The 24999-nt window shown below is 42.1% G+C and overlaps 1 protein-coding gene across 1 annotated transcript in view; it reads right to left on the reverse strand.

Annotated features, from left to right (window-relative positions):
- LOC144822754 (eosinophil peroxidase-like) overlaps nucleotides 1-24999 on the reverse strand; it is an 85085-nt gene that overhangs the window by 50052 nt on the left and 10034 nt on the right. The window contains exons 5-9 of the mRNA XM_078680613.1: nucleotides 17344-17473; nucleotides 15970-16176; nucleotides 12216-12531; nucleotides 7129-7289; nucleotides 5091-5349 (exon numbers count right to left, since the gene is read on the reverse strand). Of these exons, the coding sequence (XP_078536739.1) occupies nucleotides 5091-5349; nucleotides 7129-7289; nucleotides 12216-12531; nucleotides 15970-16176; nucleotides 17344-17473 (1073 nt within the window). The remainder of the gene's footprint in view (nucleotides 1-5090; nucleotides 5350-7128; nucleotides 7290-12215; nucleotides 12532-15969; nucleotides 16177-17343; nucleotides 17474-24999) is intronic.

Genomic DNA, 24999 nt, shown 5'->3' on the forward strand with positions numbered 1-24999 from the left:
TCATAGGCCAGGTGTCTCCAACCAGTCAATTGAGAGCTAAACATAGCCCCCAGACACCTTTAGAGTAGCTCACAACCGTGAGTTAATTTTTAAATATGCACAATGTCATATTTTCCTTTTCAAGCTAAGGGAAGGCTGTGTTTATTTGACATTATTATTATCCCGCTTTAGATAGCAGTGGGCAGTCAGATTTATGGCTGGGGCTGGGGCACAGAGGTGAACAACTTAAGCACTGAGTTATTTAACTGTTAAAATTCCTTGTGATCTCAGTATTGGAGCTGTGAACAAAATGATGTTTCTGAATGCTTTTATATTGGAGAAAACTAAAATGAAACCTTCCCTTAATGATTAATTTGCCCCTTTATTTTAATTTCCCCCATTTCAAACTGTTGCACTTACAAACAGCAGGCCATTTGCTCCCAGTGGCCAGTAGATACCGTGCCATAAGTGTAACTGAATAGAACTGAGATTTTTTTTAATGAGACAGATGTAAAATGCAGACATTTTTTCCATATTATGAAATATTTTGCAGAACATATTTCTGCACTTTAAATGTCTCTCATTAAAATAAATATGTTTGTGTGATACTAATAACAGTGCCACATATGGCAAAAAGGTATGTCCTGTGCTGTAAGTACATACGACACAGGCTGTCAGCCACCCATACACATAAATATATTCCACTCATACGCACATGTTCATACATCCCCAAAGACCACACTCCCACTGACACACATGGCAACCCTATTGTAGGATCCCTAGTTAGAGTAGTTTGTTCAAACCATAGTATCTGACTTTATAGGCATTAGGCTTAAAGTCTATGAAGCTAGGCTTGGGGGTGCCTGGTATCAATGCAGGAGTTGTTTAGCCTTCAGAAGCTCACAATGATTTTCCATGATCAGAAGTAGCACTCAGTACAGAAAAGGTTGGAGACCCCTGTGATAGGCAGACAGGACTTAGCAGATGTGTGGTTGGAACATTTCCCCCAAGAAAAGATATGCTTTCTCTCCTGCGTACAGTTGATACAGTAGAATAATTTATATCTTTGTGACGTCTTTGATTGCAGATCACTGTTCTGACTCCTATTACCTGTATAGAGCGTTGTTTGCCATTCTCCACATTGCCTCATGCACACCTGGTATAATGTTAACACAAGAGTGCCGAACTGAAAGTTAACTGTGGAGGCCATATAAGATGTGAATTACCATGAAGACGCTGCTCAGACACTTGATGAATATTTTACAATAGGAAAACTGCCTCTAACAGGGCAATAGAGTAGAATACAATGAAAGCACTACTGAGGACAGCATGTATAGGAAAATGTATGGGGTCAGCAAATATCTGTAGGTAGATATAAAAGATACCAAGAGGAAGACGACCGCCCTCGAGAAAGAAGTAGTACAAAAGCTATAATTACATGAACACCTAAAGTTGACAATCTAAACTGCAATGATTATTTCACAAAACTGGCCAGGTTTTAATACATAACATTCCAAATGACAATGTGTATGGGGTGGAAGGTCTTGGAGGGTGTTTAACTGGTTGTTCAAAGAGAAATCAAAAAGTGACCAGTCCTAATCCTGATCATTAGAGAGAGTTCCAAATTATACAAAGAGGAATAAAGTTGATGTTCCATCATTAGCTAAAACCTACACTGGCGAGAATGAAACCTGGGTAGACTCTGAGTACAGATGGACCCCCAGTAGGGTTTTATCAGTCGTATATCAGACTGTTATTGGACATACTATTAGAGGTAAGTGTCAAAACTCTGGAAATGAGCAGCCTCCATTGTCATGGCCCCGAAGCCTTGGAAAGACCATTGCATCATAGGTCACATATACCTCTGTCGATAATTACAAAAATTCTGAGAGGGACCATTGGGAGGCAGATGTGGGGTGTGAATGCAGAACTGCTACATCTGGAACAGTGAGGGTTCATTCACAGCTGAACCACTAGCCATCATTTACATAATTTAGCAAATGTACAATGCTTTCTACACATGTCCAAAAAGGACTTCTCCATAGCTTCTCTAGATGTAGAGAAGGTGTTTGATACAGTGGGTTGGGACTTTGTGTTTTGTTTTGGGTACTGGGGGAAACAAATTCATCCCCACTGTTTTCAAATGGATATAATTACTACATACAAAACCACTAACATTGGCCCAAATGGACTGGATTGCCTTTGAGAGTTGACATTGGAGCATGGTACACACCAAGGGTGTCTTTTATCACCTTTTCTTTTGGAACCTGTAATGGAACTGTTAGCGTATGGGAAGTAAGTTGGGGCAGTGGAGGATTGTGTATGAGACCCCCTACACATTATCCACAATATGTTGACAATGTATTGATTTTCTTGAAATATCTAGCAGTGAAGGTTCTCTGAATGCTCCATATACTTTATATATTCAGCAACACGACTGGCTTGCATACCAGTTGGCATAAGACTAAATTATGTACTCTGGACACTGGGCACACAGAAGAAGGTTAGTTTACCATTAACTGGGTCTCCTGTTGCAGAACCCTTCTTTTAAATACCTAGGCATCACATTATCGCAAGACCAGGAATGCTGCATTGAAGCAAACAAGGGCTGAGTAAATCCAGAGACTCGAAACTCGGTGGCATTCTGGTCATAATTCCCCATCTTTGTTGAGTAGGGTGGCCTTGGTGAAGATGGTGGTACTATCTTCCTGCTCGTGTGTATTTCAAGAAGTTTTACTCTGTTCCCCCACGAAAATATTCCAAGAGCTGAATAGTAATATTCCTTCTATGCTCTGGCTGTGAAAGTGCCCCATAATCAAACTGGCTACCCTAAACCTGCCATATGAGAGTCAGAGCTTAAACAAGCATGATGGACAGTTATTGTTTAGTTTCCTATTTAGCAACTTCCCGAGTCACTAACAGAAATACAGGGAAGACAAAACAGGTTATTAGACAAACATCACAGAGACAGACCCCTTAAATATCAGTTTTACTCCCCTATTGGCAGGGCATCTAGTGGTCAGACTCTTTTCAAACATTTGGGACGGGTTGTCCTGATTAGTAATTAAGAAAACACTGCGTTCTCACCTAGTCCCATTATGGAGGTCTCTAGAGTTCTGCAAGCTCTACATGGCGGTAAGGGCAGTGTTCAGGACCAAAGGTGAGTGCGACATGAAGGGGGACTTGTATAACGGTGTTGTGGTATTTATTTATGAAAAAGCTTGACTACTGTAGGGGGTGCAGTTGGGTCATTTCCACTTCTACTCAAGATTGTCAAAAACCACACCCACCAAATTGGAGGTGATTTCCAGATACTCACCAGAATCTAGCACCTAAAGCCCTTACTGACACTGAGACTGAATGGTTGTCCCCTTTTCACACATTACAGGGTGGTATATCCTAACTGACCAAATCAGGATCTACAGATAAGGGTTAAATGGGACAGGGTCTACAAACTGACCGCCAGTGGTTTAGGGTGTTTGGTTATTTTCGTATAGTATCCAGAAAACCATGGTTCAGGCTCACCCACATTAGATACCTGCATAGAACCTATTTCAACGCACAGACCTACTCCACATGACTTGGACATTAAAAAAAAACTGATATAGATACTTTGGAATGGGGTAGTCCAGCTCTTTAGAGGACTAATGGTTAACTAGTTAAATTAGAACTTAAACACTGCATTCTGGGCCTACACCCACACCCACAACCAAGAATATTGCCATGCAGTTCTGCGCGATGACTCTAGGATTAAGTTTTTACTAAAATGCGAATTGTGATCCTTCGGAAACAGACTGGGGGACTGAGATTTGAAGAGTGGCAGAAGCATGTTAGTGAGTAGTCATTAGTGAGAAAAATATGCATGATTGCAGTAAGCACAGACACCCTGGTGGGAGAAAACTTAGAAACATGGGAAAATTTGCATGAAGACTTGGGTTCGCTTAGCAATGATAATGTTGTTAGTCAACACGTTGAGAATCCTAAATATTAGGGAGCGCTTATGAGTTACGCAGTTACGTAACATCTCTGATGTATTGACTGAACCCTTGGTTGCACGCAAGAAATGTCTGTTAAACCTTCTATATTGCAGATCACCTGTTGAGCTGTGACTAGATTTTGATGTCTTCCTTAAGTATGAAAAACTCAGTTAAAAAACAAATAGTAAATCTACTCTTCCATATATATGCTCACCTTTACGAAATATTACAATATGTTAGTAATTCATATTCATAACATAATACCCAATATTTTGACATTCTATCAGGATGAGACATTTTTGGGTCTAAATGACTAGTGGACTTTGCATCAATACCTTTCTAGGATGGTGGTATTTTGATATGGATTCTGGAAATGTACCCCACAAAAGTAAGGCAAGTAGTCAGTGCCCAGACACGTTGTCTCCCTAACATTCAGGTGAATTTCTATGAATGTTTTCAATAGTTTAATTATCTTTTCATGATAGTTCACTAGCCTTTTAAAGGGCAATCCTTCATGATGCTGGCTCTGCAACACTTAGTGGTGCATCTGATATGTCAAAAAGGGCGCTGAACTATGACCATTTTTGACGGAGTTAGCTTGACTGGCTCGGTGGTGGGGATGCAAGTTGATATCCCGTAAACTGAGCTCTAAATTGAGCAGCTAAGCTCCTTACGGCAACTGGACAGAGCCTTCATTGCCACTGTCCTGTACATTTGGCTGATTGTGTTTGTAAGGTCATATTCAGAGATGACCACCCCTCATTGAAGACTATTGTAACAGGGAGTGTCCATGTAAAATGAGTCTCTAAGAGTAACCTTCCCACCCTACTAGATGCTGTATCACACCTGTTATCTTTGTGGCTGTTTTTCTTTAGCAGCCTCAGTTCCACAGTGCTGTGCCTCCGCTACCGATTTTGTCAACATTACTAGGTTGGTAATGACTTATAATTGATAGGTGTAGCCCCAGCAAAATAACACATCACTGTCTGTTCATGACTCTCCATGGACATATGATGGGCAGCCTTCAAGTATATTTTCTGTGCAACCCTCTGTCCTTTACCTCCTTACAGTATGCTGTGCATGTGGAGGAGTTGCACGTGCTGTTTTGGCAAGAAGGATGGGGTACTATCTTACCTTCCCTCACGATCCTCCAGCTGTTGAAGAAAGTCATGTGGAGTGGAACTTCAGAAGCAGCCCCAGTCAGCGGGCGGTACCCATCCTCCAGGCGGTAGATCGTGGGCTGGATGGAGGCATGGGCAAAGCGGAAGGCGAGGGAGAACACGTTTGCCACTCGTGGGTCCACCGACTCGTTGTATCCCCGGTAGGTACCAATAATTCGTGCAGCTGCTTCATTGCCCATCAAAAGGGGGATGTAATCTTTGTAGGTGATTTTCTGGAAGAAAACAAACATTACAAGGATATTTAAAATTTATAAAAAACAAACAGCCAATAGGGCATGCAAGGCTTTTACCCAATCTGAGACTGTATTGTGCCTACAGTTTCGCAGAAATATACACATGGAAAGACTAGCTGGGTCTGGTGATCTTTGTCTGCATAAAAATAGAAAGATGCTGTGGTAGTTTATGGATTCGGGTAGCTATAACTGGACCCTTTAGGCCTGTGGTCCAGAGTCAGGGTGCCTAGGTTATTGATAGCCGCTGCTGTCCAATGAGGTCAAGCTAATTGAGAATCAACTTTTGTGGTCTCGTGGTCTGGCATGCTTTGTGCACTCACAATGTTACACAGCATAGTGCCACCATAACAGAATCACTCTCCCTATTGCACAGGATAGTGTCGCCAGCACAGGCTTACTATCTTTGGTACACAGAATTGTATCACCGTCATAGGTTCACTCTCATTGTTACACAGTATTGTATTACCAACACAGGTTCACTCTCATTGTTATACACTATATTCTCACTATCACAGTTTCACTCTCATTGTTACACAGTGTAGTATCACCAGTATAGGTTCAGTAACATTGTTAGACGGTAAAGTATCCCCAGCATAGGTTCACTCTCATTGTTACACAGTATTGTAACACCAGCACAGGATCACTCTCATTGTTATACACTATATTCTCACTATCACAGTTTCACTCTCATTGTTACACAGTGTAGTATCACCAGTATAGGTTCAGTAACATTGTTACACGGTGTAATATCACCAGCACAGGTTCACTCTCATTGTTACATAGTATAGTGTAACTAGCACAGGACCTTTCACTGATATAGGGTGCAGCATCAACAGCTGTTCCACAGTACAGTATCAACAGCATATAATGCCTCTCAGTGTTACTTAATACAGTATCACGAGCACAAGATTACTTTCACTGCTACACAATCCAGGATGGTATCTAAAGCACAGAACCACTCTCACTGTTAGACAGATAAGTCTGGGAATTAGACAGTCAATACAGTATCACCAGTAGTAGATCTCTCTCACTCGTGTAAACTATAGTATAGTTTCACCAGGAATAGATCACTCTGTGTTACAATGTACTCTGACTGCTTCACTGTGTGTAGAGTTTACCCTGCACTGTTTCACTAACATTGTTACCCAGTACAATGTACTCAATACTAGATTCTTCCCATTGTTGCACTTGTGTTTGTACGAGGAGGCTTCCACCCCGCTTGAAAAGGATTTAATTCGCTCTTTGACTCAGTCACAAATAGGACTGTCCAACAAGAAAACTACACTTCAACAGGCTTTAAAGGTGGATGTACCATGCTTTCCGTGTTGGTCAGTCCTGCTTTTGTGCAATTATGAATAACTTCATCCAGGATACTACACCACAAATGCACCAGTTAATACATAAGACACTTCCATACTTCTCCCTTACACCTCTTGCAGAAGTAAATGTTGTCAAATCGTACTGTGAAATATATCTGCTGGGGTTGACACTAAAGATGGTGCAGCTAACATTGTGGTCAGTATCTGGAATATACAAAGTATCATAAAATCCTTCTCTGGTGGGGACTGGCAATGCGGGTGCATAAAACTGCCATGCACTACTATTAGGCATAGTCAGGCCATGGTTTTCAATCAGAAGTTTTCTGCTACTTTCAGGCACATCATACGTGCTACTTCTGCATAGGTGATTGTTTTTGGTCTCAACAACACACATTTCACGGTTTCAAATGTAGTCATATAAATGTACTTTTTGGAATACCTGGAGAATGCCTCCTACAACTTTTCTGGCTTCCTGGTAGAGCGTTTCTCCTGTCCATCGTGGGTTCATCCGCCGTAGCTCCCTGGCCACACGGTTGTGTTCTCGCATGAAAAGTGTATGGAAGGCTGTGAGGCCTGGTTGCTCACTCGTCCTGGGATCACCTTGATGTAAAGAAAAACATTACACACAAGATTAGCAGTCCTGTCATTTAACAGCTATAATTCAGAGCAAAGTATTATTTTCACATCTAAGACTACATGTGGATACCCATCCTTTGCATGGTATTCCCCCAGATTGTTGCATTGGCTGTTTTTGCTGGCTACAGAACTCTGTGCACTTTACCCTGGCTAACCAGTGGAATAAAGTGCCTGTGTTACCTCTTTCAACATGATGATATTGGCATACCCCTAATTTGCATATTTTACTTACCTTTAAGTCCCTAGTATATGGTACACAAACTGTATCCAGGGCCTGTCAGTTAAATGTCTCCAGTGTACTGCAGCACTTATTGTGCTGCCCATTGCAGTGTTACAGCAGTCCCGACACCAGGCCTAGCCCTGGCAAAACAGTTTTGAAATTGCCAATTCTACCTATAAATGTATACCCTTTGGACAGGTCTAAACCTTCATTTGAAATACTAATCAGTCATCCCTAAGGTAGGGCTTAGTGCCCAGAAAGACATAATGCATGGTATTTAAAATTAGGACATATAAAAGTTTACTGTCCCACATGTCCTTAAGGTGAAACAGCCTAAAGGCTATTTTCATTGTGGCAATTCTAGCTCCTTCACTGTGATACATTATTACACATTTTAATGCTGATTTTGGTTTCCTAACAGCAAAAAACAATTTCAAACACTCTTTTAAATAGTTGTACTAAAGCATCTAAGGCCTCTCTGTAAGTATTCCAACTGTCACCTGGCTGCTGATTGCTGCCTGGTAGTGAGCCGTGAATTTATCCCATTACAAAGAAAGGTGGTTTGGGTTTAGGAAGGCATTCTCCACTCCTTGACAGGATAGCTTGGAAAATGTGCACAGGCACTTGGTGGACTTAAAGGTCGACCTACCCTATCTAAGGTAGATGTAGATCACACCCAGGCCAGAACCCCCTGGATTGGTCCTCTAGTAAGGCTGGTCCCAATCCCTGCAGAAGAGGGAGCTGCCTCAGAACCACAGGGGAAGGGTTGGCCATTTCCATAGCCACACCTCTGGGTTGGCACAGGTAGGTCTGAGCAGGGGAAGAAATGTTCTGCCATGTTGGGTTTATGGAGAAAGGGCACTGTGGGATTGTTTGTAGTAGACCAGAAAGGAAGTGCTACAAAAATAGGTAGGTTGTAGGTAGGTTGTTTTGCAGACAAATGAAAACCGAAGGATGTGTAAGGACCAAGTGTAAGGACCAAGGGTAGTATTATGTTATAGTGAACAAAGGTCCCTAAACAGAAATAAAAAAGATATAATGCAAGGGAAATATAATTAATGCCCAAAAACCATCCAATCAACTTTTAAAACATCATCTTAATAATACATAAAATAAAAAGAAATATGGAGCGGTAGTTACCCTTATGGGGTGAACTTTCAAAGGTATCAAAAACACACATGCAGACAAAAGAATTAAAGTCACAACTCCATAAAACATAACGTTGCTCCAACCATTTATTCATTCTTCATAATCAGACTGGTTAGAGTGATTAGGTCGACAACGTTTCATACCACTCAAATCTAGGGATCAGCCCCAGGACAATACAGTGTTTGCCTGGATACATAAACCAATATGACAAGAAAATAAATCAATATGAGAACCGTAGGAAAATTCTTATATATCATACATTGACAGTATGCTAAGGCGTCACATCGGCCAATACAGACTTGCAGGGATATTCTAGTAGAGTGTACTCCCCTTCACCAATTAAGTTCCCACATGGTTGATATCTATCTGAAATCTATCGGAAATCTATATGAAAGTAATTTGCTGTGAATGTGAAAAAACCAGTACGAATCACTGGAACAAGTAAGCGTGATCGATACCCGATAAATAGATTCAGCCCTGGACATATCGTGAATTCAAGGCCTGCCTTGGCTTTGCTGTATCTGCACACTACACAGAGAAGGAGTGATCTGTTTTACAGAGTTGTGTATTTATTTGTCAGTCACTTTTTTTGCCTGTGTGTGTGTTTTTTTATACCTGTATAAATGCACCCCGTGGGGGTAACTAACCATACAGATTATTTTTTATTTCATGAATTAATAAAATGACATTTTAAAAGTTGATTGGACAGCTCCTATGCATTATATATATTCCCTATGTGGTACATTTTTCTATTTCTGATTAGGGACCTTTGTTCCTTATAACAAAACTGGATAGGGTCACCACTGGGTACTACTACCCCTTTCTTTAGGAAGTGCCTAGGAGTTGACCCAACCACAGGTTGGTGCCAGTCATAAATATGACATCCACAGTACTCTCCCCAGATCACCTCTGAGTTTGTGAAAGAACAGAAGAGGACTGGGTCTTGCATCTGGGACCATAGAGCAGCATTGTAGGCTGAACTTGCTCTATCTCATGTACCCAGAACAAAGAAGCAGATTCCAAGGTTCATAACGCTGGCCTCCTGTTTGGGCTATAGGGATACACAAGCTTCTAGAAGCCTATTCCTGCATTTTCAGCTCACCAGTTCCAAATTACCATACCCTGGACCCTTCTGCTGAAGTGAGTATTGATCAGCAAGTGCTATCCTTGTGGTCCTGGACACTTGGCTGGTGTCAAAGAGTACTCTAAGGTTTGCTGAAGCCTGGGACTAAGAAACGTTTTGCTATCTTTTTGCCCTGAGAACCAGCGTGGCACTGGAAACAACCTGCCAAGCTGATCCAAAGTGGGTGCATCGCCGCTGGGGTGAGTTTGCTGCAGTCCTGATGTGTTCTCCTCTGCAGCAGCGATTCAGTGGTACCGCTGTCGACCAGCATTGGCTGATGTCCAATCCTCTGCAACTACAGCCTGCAGCTTTTTCCCACTGAGGAAATCCCAACTCTAGAAATGATTGTATGTGCAAGGGTAAAAAGAGTCACTGAACCAAGCTGCCACCAGTATCTGATCGACCTCAAGAGCTATTTGAATGCAAAACATGAACTTTTCCCACTCATCACTTTCCCTCCTTAGTCAAAGTTTTCACAAAAACTATGGACTTCGGCTTCCCGTTGATGTTGAGTACAGCTTCGGCCACAGCCTGCTGACTTGCCCTGCTGAAGCCGTTTTGGTCCATAAAAGTTTCTATGTGCGAAGGTAACTTTTTGACTGGGACAAACTCGGTCTTTGTATCTCATCCATGCTCCATCACTTTCAAACTTAAAGCTTACCCTTGACCCGGTCATGTGCAACCAGATGACTGCAGTTGGCATATAACTGTTTTTAGCACTAATTTAAAATTCTGAATGAAAAAAATAATTACTCTGGTTCTATTTATTAGGTTTTGTCAATTTGGTGTCATTTTATTTATTAAATTCACTCTTTTTCTAAATTAGTTTGGGATTTTTTTAGTGTTGTTTTGGACTTAATTACTGTTTGAATACTGCACACATAATTTACACATTGCCTCTAAGTTAAGCCTGTCTGCTCTGTTCCATAGCTACCAGAAGGCTGAGCTCAGGTTAGTTTAGTGACTTTAAGGGTTCACCTTGACAAGGATTGTGGTAATTATTTGAGGTGGGTACTCACCGGCCTCAACTAATACCCCAATTTTTTATAAAGTTGGCATTTGAATCTGATGCCGAGGTTGCAAACAGTTCAAGCATCACAGGTATATTGAAGAAGCACACCATCAGCTCCTAAAGAGGTATCTTGACAGTATTGACAGATAGGATATGCTTGCCATTGCACAACTAACTATTACTTATTAAATCGCCCTCTGGGAGATTAAAGCTATATTAGAACCACTGGGTATGGTTTATGTCTGAGCTAGTATGGCTTGGGTTGGAAAGCAAGTTGTTATTGCCTAACATGCAAAACTGAACAACCTTATTGTTGCCAAAGACCTCTGCATCATAGTACCTGGTTCTTAGTTTTCCATGTGGTCCCCACCTGTCTTGTTTGAGAGCCTCAGACTTCTTGGTGGGTAGTAAGATTAATTGCTGTCATTAACTGATCGGATTGACTAGCTCACTGTAGGTCAGTACTGATTTACTGATTTTGTGTAATGGTTGAGCAGTTTCATGGCATCCCAGTTATGGCAGTTAACACCAACAGAAAGATCCAGCTATTTCTGTCTATCCAGTTTTACAAGGTTTGGATAGAAAGAAACACATGAGACAGATTATAAAATTTCCGCAGTCGCCGACAATCACCGAAGAGTGCAGGTTAAAGTCCTCTCCAGGGCCCACATGTCTATCATGGGCAGTTCATAAAGAAACCACAGTACGACAGGAAACCAAATTGGCCAACAATAAATGTGACTATTGGCAACAACATGGTTGGCTCCACACTCAAAACGTCAGTACCAAAAGTTTCTTTTTTTACTTTTGTACTTTATGATATGTAAGCGTATTCATTCATCCGTTTGTTCTCATATCAGTAGAAAGTCAAAGGTTTTCCTAAACGTTGGCTGTTTCCCAAAGCTCATTTTGTTTTTGCATTCTCACACATCACTCCTGTTTATTTCCCTTCATTTCACATTTATGCCTCCTCTATTTTTCTCTCACTCTAACATCAGTTGAACTTTTGGACAATCTAAAAATAGTAAAAAAATAAATAAAGACAAATAGCCTGGAGGAATGAAATAACTAAGAAGATCCAGGACTGATTTTACATTGATCACCACATGGAGGCCCCATGATATGGTAAGCTTATGGAAGCTGGCAGAACAGTTTATGTCTCTGAGTAATGGGAATAAGGGTGGTAAGGAGACCTTGCATTTCTTGTGCTCAATAATATTAAAAAGACACACATTCAATTGTCAGAACAGGCAATCGTGCTTTGTTGCTCTCTGAAATCTAGTAGAATATTTTCAAGCACATAAAGATACACTTCAAAGTTTTCAGAAATCATGGATGTAAAATTGAATATACAAATCCACTATAGGCAGAAACTATGCTACTCACCACTCAAGAAACATGGGATGCCCGAAGATCTGTTGGTTTGGACGCAGAAGTCTTCTCCCATGGTGTTAAAGGGAAGATGCTCTCGGCCGTTATCAGTAAATCTCTGGTTAATAGCCAACAGACCAAACTGGTTTGTCTGATCCCTAAGTCTGGTTGCCAAGGCCATGTCACTTCCATACACTTGGCTTCCATCAATAAATGATGTCAAAATGTTAATCTGTTCACGGACAGGTGATCCTTCGTTGCAAGCTGGAGCTGAGCGGAATAAAGGAATGCAGTCACTTCTGTTTGCAATCCTTGGATCATTGGGTGGAATCTGAATTAAAAACATCACAGGAGAAGATAGTCTGTTATTCTGATATATGATATGATGGCAATTTGTTATAAGACTAGATGATATTTTAAGGTAAATGCACAAAGTCAGTTGCGATCTGAGTATAAATGCCACTTTGAAGGAACCCAATATTTGGTAGGTACTTGAATGGTTTATCTAGGATAGAGCTTACCTGATGAGTTGTTGGAGGTAGAGATAGGGTAGTGGTATAGGAGCGTGGGTATTGGCAGTGGAGATATAGAAACGTCTTACAAGGGAGAGGTATTTTGTGGGTTGCGTGGATTGAAGAAGAAGACTCTGAACCTCAGAGGATACTTTTTATACGTAGGTGTGGGTGATGGTTCTTTGTATATATTAATCTGGGTGACTATTTAAACATGCCTCTATGGGAAAGAAGAGGTAGAGATCTTGTATGGGTTCTATAGATACAGCTTTGAATGTGGTGATCATAAACCTCCATGGATGGATTTAAAAAGGCAGAGATATAGTAGGCTGATGTTTTTTGATTAGGCTACAGGAGATATAGGGGCATCAGTAAGAGAAAGTTGATGTACAACTCGTATGGGAATTTTTGTAAGAAACATTAAAAGCAGAGCTCCGAAAGCTCTGAGGTAGTTCTATGGATTGAGTAATAAAGAAGAAGACCTTGGCATCCTAGACAGCATTTATTTATTTATTATTTATTTATTTATTTATTCAATCTATAAAAAATTCTTTATTGGCATCGTAGGCTACATTTAAATGTTGTTTTGTTAAATGGGCGATTCAGAGACTCTTTGATTTTGATTTTGGTATGAGATATTTCAGGGTCTACAGGTTGTCCCAGGTGGCAATATACTGATGGTTGTATTGATCGGTTATTGGCATTGAATGTTTGGAAGGTCTTCGATAGACAATTGGAAAGTCACATCCCAAGGTTCCTTTGAAAGAGCACCATTGGAATGTTACTGGCGGTGAAGACATTGGTGGTTACTGTTGTTGCTCATTGGAAAAAACGGTCAGATGGCCCTTATAATTACAAGAGGAAGTATCTGACAGATAAACTATAGCTGGACTGTCCAAAATAAATCCAGAATGCCTGGATCAGTGCACATTTTTAGGATATCTATAAAGTAAGTAAATTAGTTCTGTTTACAGTCACTATATGTATATTTGTGAATTCCTACCAACAATCACACCCCCAGATTATAGGTTGGGCACTCCTGATTTATCCTGCCAGGTTGCGATTTGAAGGCTGGGAATCTTAATTTTCTTACTTCAAAATAAAATCTAGACTCTCTTAATAAATATTTTGTATTTACTACACACACTTTATAAATTTAAGCAATCTCCAGCAATGATATTGGAGTGCTTTAAAGAACAATGTAATAATTGGGTTCATATTCAAACAGTGAAGATTATGCAGCCAGATTGTGTATTACCAATTCATTAGAACCCTAGTATGTCATAAGCTTAAAGATGTTTTAAGAAGAAGAATGTTTGCATATTCTCTCAACAGATTCAGAGTGAAGGAGATCCAGAACTTTTCAAGTAGCGCTACCGAATTTAGGACCTGGTTCTGAGAAAGCCTGAGAAATTGTTTGGCATCATTTTAGCCATTTGGAGAGAGAATGAGGTGCAAGTACCTGACCCTCTTCAGGGTTGTTCTATTACAGCTGTCTTGTAGATGACAGTCTTAACGTTTTATTCAACCGCTGCACTATTGGCTAGCTTATAGAATAATTTACTTTACTAATTCAATTGTTAATTGATTGCATCAAGCATAGAAGGAGAGCAGCTAGAGACTCACTGTACGGCCCGCGGGCCGGCAGCGGCCCAGCAGGCCTTTTTTGGCGGCCCACGGACCTTGCAAGTAATGTATCCATGACCCCCCAGAGAGAGAGAGAAAGTGGAGAGAGAGCGAGGGCGAGAGAGAGTGGAGAGAGAGAGAAAGTGGAGCGAGAGAGTGTGGGATTGGAGAGAGAGAGAGAGAGAGAGAGTGGAGAGAAAGTGGAGAGAGTAGAGAGAGAGACTGACTGACTGACTGACTAATTAAGAGACTGGCTGGTTGAGAGAGAGCGAGAGACTAACAGAGAGAGAGGCTGGCTGAGAAGGTGACTTACTCAGAGACAGACTTGCTGAGAGGGAGACTTACTGAGAGAGATACTGACTGACAGAGAGAGACTGGCTGACAGAGAGATAGAGAGAATGACTGACTGACAGAGAGACTGCCTAAGAGAGAGACTGACTGAGAGAGAGACTGACTGGGAGAGAGACTGACTGAGAGAGAGACTGACAGACTGACTGGCTGACTGAGAGACTGACTGACAGAGAGAGAGAGAGAGAGACTGACAGAGAGACTGACTGACTGACAGAGAGAGAGAGAGAGAGAGAGACTGATGGAGGGAGAGAGACTGTCTGACTTAGGGAGAGACAGACTGACTGACTGAGGGAGAGAAAGACTGACTGAAAGAGAGAGAGACACAGAGAGACTGACAGAGAGAGACTGACTGAGAAAGACTGACTGACTCCGAGAGAGAGAGACTGACTAAGAGAGAGAAAGACTGGTTGACTAAGAGCGAGAGGGAGACTGACAGAGAGAGAGACTGACAGAGAGAGAGAGAGAGAGAGAGAGAGAGAGAGAGAGACTGACAGGAAGAGAGAGAGAGACTGACGGGGAGAGAGAGACTGATAGGGAGAGAGAGAGAGAGACTGACAGAGAAAGACTAACAGAGAGAGAGAGAAGAGCGAGAGAGACTTACTGACTGAGAGTGACTGAGAGAGAGACTGACTGACTGAAAGAGACTGACAGAGAGAGACTGACTGACTGACTGAGAGAGAGACTGACTGACTGACAGAGAGAGAGAGAGAGAGAGAGAGAGAGAGAGACTGACAGAGAGAGAGACTGACAGAGAGAGACTAACTGAGAGAGAGAGAGAGAGACTGACTGACTGAGAGAGACTAACTGACTGAGATAGACTGACTGACAGAGAGAGACAGATTGACAGAGAGAGAGAGACTGACTGAAAGAGAGACTGACTGACAGAGACTGAGAGACTGACTGACAGAGAGAGAGAGAGACTGTGATGGAATTGGGGTCAAAGTGTATATGAAGCTATGCAATGGCTCTTAAGATTGCTATTGTCTGCTAATAAACATGTATTATCAAAATGTGCTCTTTGTAGTTACATCTGCTTTTGAAATACAGCATTGTCTCATTGTCTAATGTTTTGAAACTGGTTTGATTTTTTTACTCTAGCCCCCCCTCTGCCCCAACTGACCATGCTCCCACTGACCCAACCCCTACCGGTGCGGCCCTCGGCCACAAACCACACTGTAATTTTGTCCCGACAGAAAGTTTGTGAGTACCCATGCGCTAGAGGAAGCCGAATCCTATCATGTGAACAGATATGGTACAGTAAACAAGGGTCTGCATAATACCATCAGTGGGAAGCAAGGTGGTGCCTTGACACAGGTGTGGTCACAGTCCAGGCCCTCAACAAAGGTGGTTCTGGCTGGAGTCTCTGGAGAAAGGCTCAGGTCATGGTCTGTCCACTGACCAAACTGCATGAAGGTGAGTGACCGCTCATTATCCAGTGTGATTTCATTGTTTGGAAACTGGACAATCTGGTTTGAAACTGCGCGTGCCTGCAATAAAGAACAGAGAAAGATGATGGTCTTCCTTATATAAACACAACTTGCCTAAACACATTCTTAATTCTTCAGACTATCCCATCTTCCTCTAAAAATTAGATCAGCCCTCTGTCTACAGTTAGAATGCCACTCCTTCCTAATCCAGACAAGAGATCATTGTCATTTCCTCTCGCAATGACGTTTTCCTTTCTTCCTTTAGACTGGAGACCCCACACTTTCTGTGAAAGTGAGACCACAAACTCCTCTCCTGAAAAATTGATTATCATCTCTTCTTCTGGAAGAGTGAGCCACCTTCTCTAATGAGATGCCTCCACACACATGTTTTTGAAGTGAGACTTATATTTTCCACAACCAATAAGACTTCACATTCTATTTCTGAGAAAAAGACCACTTTCTCATTCTCTGGAAGTGGGACCGCCTTCCCATTTCTAGCATGGCTATACCTGTTACGCTCTCAAAGTGAGAACACTGCCTTCTCTGTTGGGTGTGTGAACACCCATCCTCTCCTTTAAAAACATTCCCTTGTTTTCAGGAAGTGTGCTGGAGTCTTAAAACATTTTATTTCAACTTAATATTTTATGTATTCACTTAAATTGCCATTCAATCAAGTTTAAATCATTTAATATTGATACTATTTATCTCCTTTACCTTTTTACTATGTTTTCATTATTTATACATACTTACCTGTACTGATTTGTACCCAATGTAATGAATCATGTAATGAATCAGGATATAAATGTAGCAATAATCACCAGCAAAGCAATGACATTTGATATATTTGTATGTGCGTTGTCATAGAGGTACACTGCTTAAGTGATGATGCATACGTGGAATGATGTGAGTGTTGTGCGTGGAATGTACGCTGTGAGAGCCAGTAGGATCGGGAGGTTGAACAAACAATCTTGGCTCCAAGTATGGTGTCCTATCTACATTTTACTGACTACTTTCCCTTGGAGCATATGTGGTACCTGATATATTCAAGAAGTAATCTGTCTGAATTGGTGAACCCTACTATGTACCTACTACACAACGTGGTTTGTACAGCCCTTCTATTGTATGGTAGATAGGCAACTCCCCTCTTAACCACGGGCTCTACCATCAGTCACATCACAGAGCAGAAGCCCTCCTACTTCACCATAGGCTCAGCCTCTCATACTCTACCAGAGGGAGTGCAAATCCATTTATTCTTCTGTTCTCTGTCCATCCTTTGGGGAGGGAACGTCCATCTTCATATTCCGCAGGAAGCCAACGAGCAAACCCCCTGTTTGAAGCACCGAGAAGCGTATTCCTCCTACAATGAGAATGTAAGAATGCTGGGATTAGGCTCTGCTAATAATCTTGGTGTTAAACATTGCAAGGTCAACTATATTGAGTTACCCACCGATCAAATGCTGCTGTGAAGAGCAGTCTTTGAACTGAAAGTTTTGAGATATAGCAATAAAATGGTGTTGTGTTGAAATTAATTGAACAGAATGCAAAAGAATGTCAGGGAACACCAACTGCAATTCCATTACTGAGTGTTCAGTAACCACAAAATGGGATCCTAAGGTAGAAAGAAAGAAGAAAAAGGAACTGGACAGACAAACACTAAAAAAGTAAATCTTTATTAGAACTCCAGAAGAAAATATTTATAACCACCATTATTAGGGATCGAGACCCATTGCTCTAAGGAGGCCTTGGATAATTATTTGAAAGAGCGTGATGCACCACTGTTAAGTTCTTTTGTTAAATATATGGATTATACATTCCTTTTTTATTTATTTTGCAACATCCTATAGCGCAAATGTGGCTCAAGGAAGTTAGAGCGCTGTAAAAGAGAATTCTAAATAATGTGGACAAATAATAGAAACTATGTACCGGAGAACAATACAGTCAAGAAGAGGCAATGGACATTGGGTGGTGGTGTTAACAGCAGTCAGTGAACAAAGTGTCTTTGGAAGAGGAGAAGGGTTTTAAGTTCCTCTTTTAAAGTAACAAGACATGGGGACCATGTGTTGAGTTGGATGAGAGAGTTGCAGATGCTAGTGGAAATACTGAAGAAGGACTGCCTCATGCAATACACTTATTTGTCAGTAGTTTGAGTAGGAGGGATTCAACATTCCTTGACCACAGTTGTACACTAGAGATTTTTAGTTTCTTAGCCTGATAGGAGGCTTTGGAGTTGTGCAGGACTCTCTGAATAAGGCAGACAGTCTCAAATTGTGCCCTTTCTCCAATGTGGAACCATTCACAAGTGAGAAGGATAAGAGAGATGTACCCTGAATTAATCAAAGAGGCACTGTTACGAATAGGTCTGAGGGAGCCCAGGTGAACTTTAGTGAAAATCAGTTAGAAGGATGTTCCCAAAGTCCAATCTGGAGTGAACTAGTGTTCTGACTAGGGAATTAAAGTCTTAGTTAGGGATGCCCTGTCTGATATCCCAAAGTAATCTAAGGTGGTAGCGTGAGTTTGTAGCCATTGTCCAGATATGAGATTGTAGATTAAGCCGATTGCCAAATATGAATCCTATTCATTTCACACTGTCCACAATCACTAGTATGCAGCCTAGGAAGAACAAGATTTAATCCGATCTTGGACAGGTACACAGGAATTTTTGCGGTAAGATTAAAAAGAGTTCTGTTTTAGTTGGGTGAGTTTTAGGTTGTGGATGGAAGCTGCTTTTGAATGCTGGGCAGGGTGTTGGTGAGCAACTAGGTGTTGGTTGAGGAGGAAATTTTGATAAGGCTCTAATTATCATCATCATATTGGTGATAAAGTATACGAACATTACTGAGGATTTCTCGAAGAGTCTCTAGATAAACAAAGTATGGGACAATACTAATTCCTGAGGTTAACTTCACATGATATGGAACTCACTGTTTTATTTGCTTGGAAGGGGTTGGAGAAATAATAGGTAATCCAATTTAGAATTGTTGCCTCAGTGCCCATTTATTCTTTCAGGATATTAGCTGCATCAAAGGTATAGAAGAAGATAATGGCAGGGGCTCCTCTATTTGAGGAAACAGGGTGCGTCGTCAAGCACTTGTTGTATTAAGGTCTATGTGATGCAGCCCTGCCTGATTGGAAGTAGTCCAGGAGGTTGTTTGTCTGGATATCAAAAGAAAGTTGTGAGACTATCCAGCTTTCTCTCATATGGCCTAGGAAGGAAACATTTATGGCAGGCCAGTAGTTGTTCAAGTTCCTGGAGTCTGCACGGGCTTTTTTCAGAAGGCAGGAGTATATCCCACTTTCAGACACTTTCAGACTATCTGGGAAGGTATCTCGCATAGCTGAAAAATTCACTAAAGTCGTCCAGACGGGGAGCAGCCCTTTGACAAACTCATTACTAATGGATCCTGGCACAGAGCATTGAAGTGACTTGGCAGTTTAGTTTTGAATAGCTCCATGTTCGATACTGCATCAACATCAGACCAGCAAGAATGTGCCTTACAGGTGAGCTTTTGGTCATCACGGTCAACAGACCGGGTGAAAGAGAGACCTCACGAGAATGTATTTTCTTTGCAAAGAAGAAAACAGTCTTCACACTTGTCTTTCGAACCATGGGCAGTGGGGATGTAGGGTGGGTTTTTGACTGTTATATCACTTGGAAGGGAAGCATTGAGTGATTGTTGGAGTTATCGGTTATATTTGAAGGATACATGGGGTTGTCAAATGGACAATGGGCACCACTTCCTTCATGAGGATTGGAGAAGGGCTAAAAGTGTGGAAAACAGGGCATTCCAGACTGGGACTTTGCTTGGTGAGAAAAAGAGCACAAGAGCACGCCCAGGAGTAAAGATGGTATCCACTATAAAGTATAGATCAGTCCAAATACTTGGGTCCATGTCCTCTGTTCATCTCTGCTTAAAGAACATAACAGCATTAAGAAACAAAATTAATGAGAGGGGACTTATAACTGAAAATGAGAGATGCACATCTTCTTGTGCCAGCCCTAAAAGACACACAAATGATGGAATGTAGAACAAATTAAACATTCACCCCCAGTCAAGAGATCTGACATAAATTCTCTGTTCTTTTGCTCACCATGCCACCCACGTTTAGACCCAGCCATGTGCAAATCTGGCTTGACCCTGCTTTTCATGGGAACAGTCCAGCGCAAACTGTAAAGTCAGGTCCTCGCTGGACCAGAGACAAGCACCCAAGGACCTGTTTGGGAGTGTTAGACCTGGCACCATTGGGGTGGGACCCCCTGAATTTTACCCTTTGCCTCCTGTGTTTTTGCAGTATGTTGGACTTTGTTTTTGCTAGTCTAGATGCGCAGGGCACTTTGTCACTGCTGTTCAGTGCCAAAGTGCCAGTGCTCCCTTTGCAAATTGTTGTTATTGATTGGTGTTTCCATGATTGGCTGATATGATTTACTGGTCAGTCCCAAGTGCAGTGCACTGTGTGTACCCGGGGCCTGTAAATCAAATGCTGGTAGTGGGCTGCAGCACTGATTGTGCCACCCACATAAGCAGCCTGTAAATGTAACTCTGGCCAGCCATTGTAGAGCCTGTGTGTAGTCTAGTACTGCACTGTCTACTTGGAAAGTGTTCCCACCTGCCAGGCCCTAACCATCTCTTTTCCTACATGTTAGTCAATCACAAGGTAGGCCCAAGGTACCCCTGTTGTTAGGGTGCACTGTATGGAAAATGTAGGACATGCCCTGGTGTGTTTGGCCTGTCCTGTATGTGAATTACTGCCAGTTTTGTTTTTCTCTGTTGCAAGGCTACCTGTTTCCATAGGATTGAATGGGGAGTTTGTTTATTACATCTTATAAACATAACTACCCATGGGAACAAGGAGGGAATATAAAGTTATATACGCCTGAACCCGAAATGTTAAAATGCATCATTTAGTTAAGGTGATTTTTACATTCTGTGTTTGAAAATACCACTTTTAGAAAGTAGGCATTTTCTTGCTTAGCCATCCAGTGTGTCTCTGATAGGTTTGTGTATTGCATGTCTGACTTTTGGATGACAGGAGCTGGAGGGGAGTAGTGGCACCAGAGAGCCTGATGAGGCAGGGCTAGGCTGCATTTGGAATAAGGAGAGGAGATTTCCTTTCATCTGAATAGGCCTGGTCTGCCAAGGACAATGCTGTCTCCACCTCCTGCTAGGAAGTTGCACCAAAACGGACAGAACAGGTTTTGGCCAAGCACAGGGCTTTTCTGCAACTGAGAACAAAGGATTTTGTAGTATAAATATTGGGGTCCAGACCCCAGAACTTGAGATTACTTCTGGAAATCAAGAGGAACCTTTGCAAAGGAGAAGAGCCGGAGAAGCTGAGGAGGAATATTGCCCCTGTGCTGTTTGCTGTCTGGGGTTGGCCTGCAGTGGCTGCTTGCTACTAAGGAAATGAAAAAGGACTTTGCTGTTTGCTTTGTCCCATGCTTGAGAAAGATCCCCAAGGGCTTGGATTGAGCTCGCCCCTTTTTCACTAGGTCTCAGGAACATCAAAGACCTCACCAAACTTCTGGGCATCATTTCTGGAACCGCTGGTTTCAGTAGCCTGGAAAAGAAAAGGGCAACCGACTATGTCACCGAGTCCGTCGCAGGAGTCCGTGTCCTGAAGGCACCGCAGAGAACACCACCTTGTTTCGCAATGTAACTCTGGTCTCACCGACTCCGTCAACGAGCTGCTGCTTGCACCGCCTCTTGTGGGCAGCACACTCTGCAACACTTCACTACACGCTGCACTGACATCTTTGACTCAGTCGCTGCCCGACTCGTACATTGACCGGGTCTGTCGCCGCATCATGACCTGCCAGCACTGCATCAACACCACCTCACCCTGCAACGTAAGCCTTGGTCTTACCGACTCTGTCAACGAGCCATTGCCTGCACCGGGTCGTGAGGACATCACACGCTGCAATGCTTCCATCTCACATCGCAACTGCGATGGTTGCCCGGAATGGCTCGTACCATTGTGTCGGCCGCAACAACAAAAGGTACTGTCTCCGAGTCTGTCGACGCTTTGACTAACCCATATCGGCGTGGTTGGCAGGAATTGTTAGACTCTGCTGTATTTAGTATCGTGGTAGCCCGCACAGAGCTACTAAGTCGGAGGAACTGTTTTTTCATGTTTTTCCTGCCTTTTGAAGGTTATTTTGCACAGTAACTAATTTTAAGAGTATTGTATGGTGGATTTTTGTTGTTTGATCTTGTTTTGATTAAGATAAAGATTACTTATTTTTATAAACTTGTATTGTCCATTTGTAGTGGTTTCACTGTATTCCTCAATGTATTCAAAAATGCTTTATCCACTGCCTCTGAGATAAGCCGGTCTGCTCTGGCCAAGCTACCTAGGGGATGAGCAGGGGTTATGTTAGAAGTGTATCCCCCTTACCCTGACTATGAAGAAAGGTCCCTACTTAGACAAATATATCTCCCTCTGCCAACTAGATACCCCCATTTCTAACAGGGGAATCACTCTTAATCAACCAGGCTAGCTTGAATCCAGTGGCACAGTGAGCCCGGGAACCATGTCTGGGCCTACCCAGCACGGTTAGGGTTAACAACATAAACACAAGGAGATGATGGATGGGGTGCTGCAACTTTTCAGACACTCACCCCCAATTACAGATCTGGGGTAAATTCATTGTTCTTTTGCTCACCATGCCAGCATTCTGTCCATCACTTGTTGCTACAGTATTCCTCTGTAATGTTGTTAATGTCTTTCTGAGAACCACATGAGGAAATATTCCATCTAGCGCTTTTGACAAGAGCTGTAATGTTTATGGTTTTAGTGTCAGGAAACCACATGGTCTCTTGTTTCTGTTGTCATTAGGTTTTGTAGTGGCCAAAGGCCAGAGTGAATTAAATCTGAAAATGGTCAGACCAGCCCACTAGTATGAGGTCTTTGGCGGACAAAGGTATATCCTTTGAGAAGAGCAGATCAAGAAGGTAGGCATTAAACTATAAGGAGTTTTAAAAGCTTTGTATGAAAATGCTGAAAACAAGGAAAGAAGGCAATAGATTGACAGATTGGTCTTGGATGTCACTCCAATATAGATGAAATAACAGAGGAAGATGCTGGCCTCAGGAAACAACAGTTGAAACATAATGAAGTCAATGCACTCTTCAATAAATGTGTTATCTTTACTAGGGGGTGGTAGATGACATTTTGTCTGAGAGTAAATGCCTTATGAGTGAAGATCTCCTTTGATAGGCATTGGAAGATGTCATACAAAACAGAAGGAAGTTTTCAGAAGCCTAATGTGATCTTATGAATAAGAACTACTCCACCACCATGCCTGTCCTCTCAGTTACACCGTTTAGGGAAATACTGCTAGAGGAGAAGGATGTTGAAGGACTCGGAGAGCCCTATTCCAGTTATGACTAGGGTTTCAAGGTTGAAATTCAAGATGGTGTTAGAAATCTACATACAGTACTTTACTACTGAACAGGTGTGCAGCATGCATTAAAGAAAAGAGTGTCTTGTAATGAACACAGGGTTGTGCAGCTGACTGTTAAGTATTAAAATCAGGTTACTGCCTCCTAAGTTACGGGTAGGTGTGGGGAGGTCTATTGTTTATAATAACTGGGATAATTAAGTTTAATGGGTTGGCCACTTACCTGTTTAGCATTGGTGCATGTGATTATCTGGCTTTCAACTAGTTCACAGAGTCTATATAAACTTCAACAACTTTTCAAATGTCTCTATCATTGAGAGAGGATTGTTTTCTCCTGAGGCAAGGTTCACGATTACATCTTGATAGTCTATCTTTCCGGATTATTTATCTGGGCCATTGGTTAGGTTGGTAGATGAGGTGGGCCCTAAGATAAATCTTAAATTCAAAGGAGATTGTAGATCTGGAGGGGGAGAAAAAGTGTAGTTCTTGGAGATAAAACTTGGATTGCCCTATCAGGCTGGGGACTGAGTATGGGAGATGGGGCTTTGATTGACCTGATGGGTTACAGTATTAAACTGGTGCACTAGAAGTGAATGTAGGCTGAGTGTTACCTAAGGATTAATCAGAGGAGAATGATTTTGAGGACCATGAAAGTTAGGAGGCATTGGAGGAATTTGGGAGATAATCAGACGGTTTGGGAAGAGAGAACGTTGGAGGGGCCGTAAGGTTGTAGGCAGAGGGAGGAATTTTCTATAGGGTTTATACTAACACAGCTTCCAGGCGAAAGAGATGGAATTTGTTCATGTCCATAAAGCTGAAGGTGAGTACAGTTGGGCTTACTATTGCTGCTAGAAATAAATGAGGTCCAAAAGCACGGTCTATATTCTAGCTAATTTCATAGTTCCCTATTGCAGTGAAGGGCACTGTGTGGCAGTTTCATTAAATACTGTTTTACTGCAAGATTTGGTGTGGTTAGTACTTGGTTCTTTTGAGGAAAGGTGACTAGTAGTCTTTTTGCTTGACAGATTATTTTTCATACGGTTAGTGGAGGTACTCTTTTCCAGCATCAGAGGGAGATTCATGGGTTCAAGGCTTGAAAACTTGCAGAGGGAGACGAGCAGAGGGAAGTACTTAAAACAAGATGGTGGGTTTAATAGAGACAGGTCAATCGTATCAAGTCCAGCCTCACGCCTTAAAAGGAGGCAGAGGGTGCCCGGCTTGGGACAGTCGTAGAGACAGTCAAGCTTGAGCTCAGGTTTAAGAACTCGGCATTACAGACGCAGTAGGTGGGCAATCATTGACTCTTGATGGGCAGTACCAGTGATGTAGGTGGAGCAGGGTGAGTGCACGAGCAGTGGAGGCCTCCTCTCCTGGTCACTACTGGCTCTGTACCCTGCTACCAGCTCCTTTAGCATGAGGCTGTGCCAGCACTCACCTCAGCCTTCCTCCATGAACCACAGGCTCTTTAAGGCAGTAGCATTTCA

The sequence above is a fragment of the Lissotriton helveticus genome, chromosome 3_1 (assembly GCF_964261635.1).
Source record: "Lissotriton helveticus chromosome 3_1, aLisHel1.1, whole genome shotgun sequence".
NCBI classification, from domain to species: Eukaryota; Metazoa; Chordata; class Amphibia; order Caudata; family Salamandridae; genus Lissotriton; species Lissotriton helveticus.